Source organism: Gekko japonicus, unplaced genomic scaffold (genome assembly GCF_001447785.1).
Source record: "Gekko japonicus isolate JY-2015 unplaced genomic scaffold, Gekko_japonicus_V1.1 scaffold753, whole genome shotgun sequence".
NCBI classification, from domain to species: domain Eukaryota; kingdom Metazoa; phylum Chordata; class Lepidosauria; order Squamata; family Gekkonidae; genus Gekko; species Gekko japonicus.
Window position 1 is genome coordinate 156,374 of NW_015172027.1, and position 9,961 is coordinate 166,334.

At 46.4% G+C, this 9,961-nt stretch overlaps 1 protein-coding gene across 1 annotated transcript in view; it reads left to right on the plus strand.

Moving 5' to 3' along the window:
* The window catches only part of LY6G6F (lymphocyte antigen 6 complex, locus G6F), a 24,515-nt gene that overhangs the window by 3,140 nt on the left and 11,414 nt on the right, over positions 1-9,961 (plus strand). Inside the window, exon 2 of the mRNA XM_015420574.1 lies at positions 4,908-5,186. Coding sequence (XP_015276060.1) covers positions 4,908-5,186 — 279 coding nt within the window. The remainder of the gene's footprint in view (positions 1-4,907; positions 5,187-9,961) is intronic.

Below are 9,961 nucleotides of genomic sequence, written 5' to 3' on the forward strand. Positions count from 1 at the left end.
ATTCAAAGCGAGGCGTGCAGCTGCCGGGCCTCACCAGTCTCCTTCCCCCGCCGCCACCGCTGGGCCTCACTGGTTGCTCGCTCCCCTCGCCCCGCACTGAAGCTAGGTAGGTCACATAGCGTTCCTTAGTTTTGGGGGGATTTAAATATCCCCCGATAGTTTTTTAAAGTTTTCAGATTTTTGTGCACACCTGGGGCCCGTCCCACGTGTGCACAAAACTCTCCCTCCCCCCCAGCTGCCCCCAGTGTGTGGATTTAGGTATCCGCACACCACGGGGCGACTTCAGGATTAGATATATAGATGCTGTACAGTTGCTAGACCCCCGGTGGAGACACTGTCTCCCACTGTCAGGCCTCACCACCCAGCTGCCGATCAGCTGGCCAGCAAGGGGATCTTACCCTGAAAAAGAGGGTGGCTCTGCTGACGTACAGTGATGTGCCATGAAGTCGGGGGTGTCAGGACGACACTCTTGTATTTGGGCAAAACCTCAATGGTAGAAGCCAAATTTACCATAGAGTTTTTGGCCAAATACCAGAGTGTTGCCCCAGCATGATGACGTCACTTCAGGGTCACTTGGGCAGTGATGAAGGCATGTCACTACACGTCTGCCCCTGCCAGTTGCCATGAGGGATCTGGCAACCCTAATATGCTGCCTGTCCAGAGACCTAAAACTGCCTTTGGCGAACTCCGTAAGGCCTGTGTTTTGTCCTGTGATAATACACATTTGTGGTTGTTGTCAATACGCTAAAGGCACTTCAGGTTCTTTGACTTATGTGGCTAGCCAATAAACCACACAGTAAAAACAATCACCCAGGCAGTAAAGGGTAATAAAAAGTATTTATTCAAATAAAGGAACTCCCCTACAGCTTAATTCAGCCTGGCATAAACAAGCAGGACACCTGTATTTCAAAAGGCTTCACATAGCTATAAATCCAGGACTTTCAGACAAGTTTTTAAAGTTGGCAGAACATCACAACATACTCCTTTTTCTCTCGTTAAACCAAGTGGTGAAAACATGCCAATTAAATATAAGTAATGGTTTCAGCACTTTAAGACTCTCTAGTGTTCTGAAGTAGGATGCCAACTTTCTCCAGGGGAGGCCCAGAGAGTTCTATTCCATAGATTTCCCTTAAAGCAGATAATAATCAATACAAAATCATTTGGGCACTTCTAGCGCCCTCTACATGGTGGAAGGCAGAAACTAACCCTAAGTTGCGTAATAAACCTTTGTGCGCAAACACCTTGTTACATGACAGCACAAATGTAGCCCTCACATAAACATTCAAAACAGCTTCCATCTGACAATTGTTAGTGTGTGAACTAGTCCTTCCAGTTATGGTGGATGGGGGCCTGAGGTCACCTCATGCAAACCACTAAAAGGAATCCAGCATCCTTCCTGTTTCACAACTTCTCAAAGGATGTGTGTGTGTGTGCGTGCGTGCGAGAGAGATGCAATCATCTGTATACGATCTGGCTTCTCTAGCCATGAGGTGGGCTACTTTTTTTGTTTTTTAACCAAAACAATTTTATTTATTGTGACACGAATACAGACAATTGTAACATTTGAATACAAACAGCAAATCGCTGGTTTTCTTCATATAAAACAAAGAATTACAATAATATCAGTAAATATAGGAATTACACTGAAAAACCTTGAAGCCATACAATATTTAACCAAGCAATAACAATTTGTATTTAGCATCATAAATAGTTTTCCAGTCAAAATTATCAAAGGTAAGTTTTCCAATAATGGGGTACCATTTCCCTATGGGGTTGAAAAGTTCGCATTCATTTTGGTCTGCCGTGTTATATATAGAAATGGTTTCATACACAAAATAGTTCCAAATTTTATATAACCAAACATTTATAGATGGAGGACTACTATCTTTCCATTTCAGCGCTATAGCATTTTTGGCAGCTGTTAATAAAATATTAATTAGTTGTTTTTGATTTGTTGTTATGCTATCATCAGGCCATAGGTTTAATAACATGACTTTAGGATCTAAAGGTATGTCTATACCTGTGAGAGGTTAGAATTCTAGCTTGTACTTCCGACCAAAACTTAAAAATATGTTGGCAGGACCACCATGTATGAAAAAATGTAGCTCTCTCACCACAGAGTTTCCAACATAGTGGAGAAATAGTATTTGACATATGGGAAAGCTTTACCGGCGTTAAGTACCAGCGTGAGAGCACTTTATAAGTAGTTTCTTGGATTTTAGATTATTTTGATATATTATGTTGAATCTTCCAGATTGTGAACCATTGCTCCTCAGACAGTGGAGTAGGTAAGTCCAAATGCCAAGCCTTTTGATAACTCAATTGCTTATTATTGAGTTTGGAAAATAGGAGTTTATAAATTTTTGAAATCAATCCTTGTTTCTTAGGTCTAATAAGCATTAATTTCTCAAAATCTGTTATTGGGGATATGACGGCATTATTAAGATGGTGGCGGATTTGGGCCCCCGAAACTGGGGGATCCCCCGCCCCCATTGGGGTTGGCAACCCTAGGAAGTTGCAACCCTAGTCCTGAACCCTTAGGCTTTGGAACCAGTTGCCTATTTTATTTTTATATACTAAATGTATTGTTGGCCTTTCTTGCTGAGACTAAACACAGACTACAGAATTCTTAAAACCATGCAATACAGGCCAGCATAATATACACGATGAAAATGCAGTGCAACTGGATCATCCGATAAGAGAACAATGAAAGAAAATGTTAAAAGTAGCATGAAAACAGTTGGGATTTGTAAGGTCCAGGATTTCAGTACTTCAGTGCTGTTTTCATGTATTGGAGCCTTTTGAATTTAGCGGTCTCCTTTTATGGCCACGCACTTTGAGAACACGGGCTGAGAAACAAGTCAGAAATGATCTAAATAAACAGTAGTCCTATTGATCCCAGGGGGTAGCTGGAAAGCACGTGGCACCCCTACCTTGCAGAAGCAAAGCAGGTCTGGATCTGGTCAGTGCCTGGATCGGAACCCAATACAACAAAGGCAGGAAATAGGTAATGTTCAGTGTTGTCCTGAACTTCCAACTAGTGTGTTCTTGTTCCATTTAGAGACCTTGCACGTGACGTCACCTCTCCATAGACATGGTCAAGGTCACTGACAACTATAACAACATGATAAAACAAACTGGCCGTTAAAACTGTTGGATTCTCTGGACTAGGTACTGCGGTCACCTCTCCATAGACATGGTCAAGGTCGCTGACAACTATAACAACTTGATAAAACAAACTGGCCCTTAAAACTGTTGGATTCTTGGACTAGGTACTGCCAGGGAACCACGGAAGAATAGCAGAGTGCTCAAAGGCTTAAACGCAGCAGAGCTTGGGGCTTGGTGTGGCAACAGACTTGCAAAGTCACACGGAGTCAGCAGTCAGTTCTAAAACTAATAAGTAACATTTATTAAAGGGAATACATGGTTGAGAGTGCAGGTAAGAGATAGATATAGATTGCCTATTCTAACTAGCTAGATGGTGTTGGATGCTGGACGCATGTCCAGCCTCCATGGTGCAAGATGGAGATCAAGCAGGTTCTCTATACCCTGTAATGTAGAGCAACCTTCAATATATATACTTTGTTATATAATCCTTCTTTCCTCTTGTATTCCTTTAATATCTTATCTTGTTTTTTTAAAAAAATAAAAATATATAGTACAAAAAACAATCCATTAAAAATGAAAGACATCCCTAAGGCTGGAAGAAGAATGTGTACTGTCCAGTCACAGCTGATTCATGGCAACCCCATCCACTGGGCGCTCCAGGCAAGACACAGACAGAGGTGGGTTTGCCATTGGCTTTCTCTGCATGGCAACCTGTCTTCTAAACTGGCCAACCCTGCTTAGCAGCCAAGTTCCGACTGGGTCCGGAATGGATGAGCTGGGCTAGGTGGACTACTTCCTAAGGCTTTTAAAAACATTAGCTGTTGCAGATTTTCCGGGTTGTACGGCCATAGTCTTGGCATTGTAGGACCTGATGTTTCTCCAGCAGCTGTGACTGGCATCCTCAGAGGTATAACACATAAAGATGGAGTACTCTCTGTGTCGAGGTGAGAAGAAAATGGTAGGCAGGTAATTTATATCTATTCAGGAAGGTGGGGTAGGGCTGAGATTAGGGAGTTCCCCAGACTGTGAACATGCTAATGGAGGAACCTTCCTGAGGAGGTTCTTTTGTATATGGATTGTTTCCTGAGGAGGTTTCCTGTTTCCTGAGGAGGTTCTAATCTTATCTGTAGTGCTATTGTCAGATGTAGAGCCTTTTGTGTTTTTCAGGACAGGAAACCATGCCCTATTTATTTTTAAACTCTCTTCTTTCCTGTTGAAATTGCGTTTATGTTTATGAATTCCAATAGCTTCCCCGTGTAATCTGACATGGTAACTGTATAGTGCAGAGAACACTGCAATGCAACGTGTTTAGTACAAAGCTGCTACTCACTTGTGGCTAAGAGCATCTCTGAGCTGGGCTCTTCCTTTCTCACTCTCCTGGATCAGTAGTTGAATGGGCTTTACTGGAGGAGACTGCACACCCAGGGCTGGTGCCTAGCTGAAATAGTGCTGGTAGGGATCCCAAGTCCCCCCGGGGGGCGGGGAAACCCCTGCCCCAGAGGCCCGTTTCCCGGCGCCGCCAGATCAGGCCCCAGGGGGAACTCCACCCCGATGTGCGCGTCACCCGGAAGTGACGCGGGCATGCTGGGGGCAGGGCCATGGCCATACAAGGGAAAACTCTATGGTTTTCCCTTGTATGGCCGTGGCCCAACCCCCAGCGTGCCTGGCGTCCTCCCATCACTTCCGGGTGATGTGCGTGCGGCGCGCGCGCAATTAATTTTTCATGCCCCGTCATGAGAATGACTCCTGTTGTGTTTTCCTGTCCTGACATTCATGATGGCTTTTTTTCTTGCCCAAAGTTGTGTATGCGGAGAAAGACTCTCCTGTGGAGCTGCCGTGTCCTTGTCCACACTGCCCTGAGCAACACAGAGAAATGAACTGGTACTTTGACCTCGAAGGCATCGCAACCCCTCTCTTCCGCAAAGGGCAGCACAACAGCGTCGAGCGTCTGCCGGCTGCCTGGCCTCGCCTTGAGATGCTTGCGAATTACTCCCTCCACTTGAGCAGCGTGATGGACAGTGACACTGGTAGATACTGGTGCGAGCAAAGCAATTACTATGATCTGGTGGTTGTCACAGGTGAGTGAGTGAACATCTAAACTAGATCTACAACAAACTTGCCATGCAGGAACCCTTCCCTTGGAGTTACGTCTCAGAAAGAGCTCAGATGAGGAACAAAGGGGGAAGAATTCCAGAGCTAGAGCCCGTTTGGTGTAGTGGTCAAGTGCGCGGACTCTAATCTGGGAGAACCGGGTTTGATTCCCCACTCCTCCACTTGCACCTGCTGATGTGACCTTGGGTCAGTCACAAACTCTGGCACAGCTGTCCTTGAAAAAGAGCAGTTTGTGTCAGAGTTCTCTCAGCCCCACCCACCTCACAGGGTGTTTGTTGTGGGGAGGGGAAGGGAAAGGAGTTTGTACGCCGCTCTGAGACACCTTTGGGTAGTGAAGGGCGGGGTATAAATCCAATCTCTTCTTCTTCTTCTTCTTTTAATCTGAGCCAGATCTTGCTGAGGATCAGGCCCATGTAGTTTCAGGCTAGGGATGCACGGTCACCCGCTATTATGGGAGCATCCCCTCTTTTCCCTGCTGGAGCCTCAAAGGCCAGTGGAAGCCAAACGGGGTAGTTGCATCAGTGCATGACATCACTTCTGTTGAAAAACTGGAAGTGACATCATGATGGTGACACTCTAATATTTGCCAAAACCTCCGTAGTTTTCCAGCCACCCTACTTCCTCTGCTGCTCCTCTGCCCGCTCTCCAATACTCCTGCTCATGCACCTTCCTTCCCTCCCCCCATCTCTCCCATTCACACACTGCTCTCTCTTTCCCCCTCCCCTCAGCCAACCTCTACCATTCCTCCCTTTCCCAGAAATCACCTGTGTCCCCCCCCCACACCCTCTCTCCCACTCCCTACTCCTGCCTCCCTCAGTTCCTGGTGGGGCCATAACTAGGGTTGCCAGCCATCCCCTGGGTGTGGCGTGATATTGTGGCACACAGCACCGTGGCTTCACGTGTGGTTACAGGAAGTGACATCACGGCTTTGCTGCAGTGCTCTAGGTATCTTCCAAGTCTCTATGGGCAGGGCTATTTTTGGGCAGGAACGCACAGGAACGGAGTTCCGGCTGGCTCCCGAGTTGGCCACACCCAGCAGGAACTCTGAAAAGTACTCAGAACATGGAGTGATTTCAGCAGAGTACTTTTATTAAGCTGGAACAAGACAAGGACTGCCGGCTCGCAGGCCGGTATATATGCCCAGAGAAACCCACCACCAAAACACCCCCCCTACTTCCTATAGGCTATTTACAGTAGCCGAGAGTCCCATAGGCTCTCGGCTGCGGACCTGGCCCTCTGATAGGTGCGGGCTAGGATCCGCTGGGCTATTGTTCTCCCTGAGCGAAGCTTCAGGGCTGTGCTTGACCACATGGCCCAACGGTCGCGCACGTGGTAATGGCGGAGTACATTACAAACTCATTAGCATAACAGGCCACACCCAACAGCAGAAACGCATTAGGACTGGCTATGTTAGGGGTGTGTGGCCTAACATGCAACGGAGGTCCTGCTACAAAAAAAGCCCTGGGTTTTGACAACAAACAAGGTAAACAGAATAAGAAGCAAAAGGTGGGTGTGGCTGGATGACCACACTTCTGGTAACATGGGGGTGCGGCCTAATATGCGAATGAGTGGTGCAATCAGGGGTGTGGCCTAATATGATAACGAGTTTCTGCTGCTGGGTGTGGCCTATTATGCTAATGAGTTCCTGCTGGACTTTTTCTACCAAAAAAGCCCTGTCTATGGGGGGGAAAAACAAAACACTTTTGTGACATTGTGGCATCACAGCAACATCCTTTTTTGCCTCATTTTTCTCCTGGTGGAGCACAGGGACAGGAGATCTGCTGTAATGGGAGACCTGACCACCCTAGGCTGTTCAACATTGGGTGCCCCTTGAGTTGCTGCAGAAACCCCAAATGCCATGTGAGTTTTCTCATATCTGGCATGGCTTTTTAATTTTTTAACAACAAACTCCCAGTTTTGGGGGATGAGTGGGTGGATGCTTAGATTTTCCCCAAATCTGTGTTTTCTTTTGCTTCCCTCTCGTTTTCGATCTGCGCACTGGGACCAGGTCGGAAATACGGTGGTTTAAGTGTTCTGTCTTTACTTGAGTCTAGAAAAGCTGTAGGAAACCCCTGAAGATACCACTGGTACGACTTGATGCCAGGGAACTACATTGAGGCATGGTTAACTTGCGAGCCGAATTTTTCCTCTGAAATATCACCAGGCCATGGGAATGAAGGCAGCCCCGGCTCCCACTCCATCATCCCCCCCCCTTCTGCTTCAGCCCTTGACCTGCCAGCTGTAATTGAACATATGCGCCAGCAGGTGGAGCAGGAGGGCCAGATGAGTGTAAGATTTTCCTAATTTGGTAACAGATGTCAAAGTACATGGGTTGTAAATTTGGAAACCACAGAACTGCAGATGTTTGGCTCCCTTTTTCACACTAATGAAACTTCGAGGGCAGAAGCGCCTCTTCTCCCCTGCCCTTTGTATCAGAGACCTGGAAACCTTTTACCTTCCATCCAAGCCTGTAACTATCTCATGATTGCTTTAATGATCCCTTAAAATAGGGCTGGACTTTTAAAATGTCATATGCTGTTTCGACTGCTATTGTTTTGACTCGCTGCTTGGTATAATACGTCACTCTTTCAGTGTTACGTGCTGCCCCTGGTACTTTTTGAAGAATGCCAGGATAAGAAATACAGTAAACGAATTTAGATTCAGGTGTGTAGGCACGTTGGTCTGAAGCACCAGAGCAAGAAGACAAGTGTGCACCCGGAAGCTGATACCCAGTACATAAATTTGTTATTCCATCCTGCCCTTTTGTCTCCTCTCCATTTTACCCCTCCTTATTTATTCACGCTTTTTGCTCCCCAGTGGGGACCCAAAGCAGCTTACAAAATACAGAATGCAATTCAAACAAGCAGACAGTAGAAAAGGTGCAATACGCCACCTCTGGGGCTAATCCTGAATCTGCTATAGGGTTGCCACCCTCCAGGTGGGTCAAACAACAAATATATACACTGCAAAAACCTTATTTATAAGTTAAAGTGTTCTATGGCCCTGGGCACACGGGCCAGATATCGCGGAGGGGAGTCGTGGCTAATTGCCCCGGCGCAGTTTGATCCGCGATTACACCGGAAGCTTGGCTCCAGGGAGTTTCACTATTAACAGAGAATGAATGCTTGATTCTTGTGAGGCAGGATGTGGGATATATGAGATGCATTCTTGTATTTGGTCTGATAGACAACAGAAAATTATTCATCCTTTCAAATAAACTACAATATGTGCTGAATGTCAGGCATTTACAGAAATGTGTATTGCATAAAAATGATTAGCAGTTCTTGGGACCTGGTTTTGAAGATGAAGAAATATAAAACGCAGTTGGGGGGAAATAAGAAAGGGGCAACGTAAAAGCCAGTTCACACACAATGCTTTAAATTTAAATTGTTCCACACTATGGTAGTTGATTAGCCATTTCTATGCATCTGCTCACCCCACAGTGTGGAGTGATTTTCCTTTGCCTCTGAAAATACTCCTTTTAGGACTTTAGCACTGGTATTGAAGAATCCATCTCAGTCATGTGGCCCAAACCTGCACATGAGCAGGTTGTTACATCACAACACAAACTGAAGGCAGACTTAATGTAGCTACTGTAAATTGTAAACAAACTGACCCTAAATCTAAGCCCACACATCCTCTCTCACCTTTCCAGACACAGATCCAGCCCACGGTTGCCACCAACATTTTAAAAGTAATTCTAAACTGCTGCAGGGGGTAGGCCTGTCATGTAAAAAGGATGTAAATTGACTGGTAGCTATTAGATTGTACAAACTGATTATTATTGTTGATATTGCATGTAATGAATATATACCTGTTTTAGAATATTATGAATAATACACTTTATAAGATGGAACATATAGAACACTTTAACTAATAAATAAGGTTTTTGCAGTGTATATATTTGTTGTTTGACTCTTCTAACACTGCAGCTCGAGTTTCCACAGCCTCCAGGTGAGGCCTGGGGGTCTCCCGCTTTTACAACTGATCTCCAGCTGACAGAAATCAGCTCCCCTAGAGAAAATGGCTGCTTTGAAGGGTGGACTCTACGGCATTGTGCCATGCTGAGGCCCCTCCCCTCCCCAAGCCCCGCCCTCTCCTGGTTCCACCCCCAAAGTCTCCAGGTGCTTTCCAACCCGGACCTGGCAACCCTACTCTGCTAACCCGACTCACTTTAGTGTCTCAGGCAAAGAGCCAGAGGCTAAGATGCCGTTTGGCTTTTGCCCGTCAAGTTGTGCCTCTGCCACATCTCATCTAAATACCTGAGGCACAGAAGGAACTGAAACTCTTCCAAAATCTCATCCAGCAGGCAGAAAGATGTTTCCACCTTATCTTCCTCCTCTGGGCGGAACTTCTGTCCCTCCTCCTCACTTCAGTGGCCGGCTTTCAACTCCTTCCCACGTCCCCCGCTTCCTGTGCCCCCTGAGTCCCCCTCCATACTTTTGTTCTACACGCGAGTAGCTTTGCCTGTCCTGGGTTAAGGAGACAGAGAAAAAAGTTTCCGCAGGAGATCCCCCTGAGGAATAACATAAGAACATAAGAACATAAGAGACGCCAACGTTGGTTCAGGCCAAAGGCCCATCCAGTCCAACACTCTGGGTGCATTCAGATGGGGCGTTTCTGCCGGCATAAACTGCACCGGTTGGAACCGGTGCAGTTTATGCCGGCAGAAACACGATCACACTTACCTCCATCTTCCAGATCCCTCCGGTGGACGCCCGCTCACACGCTGCGGGCGTCA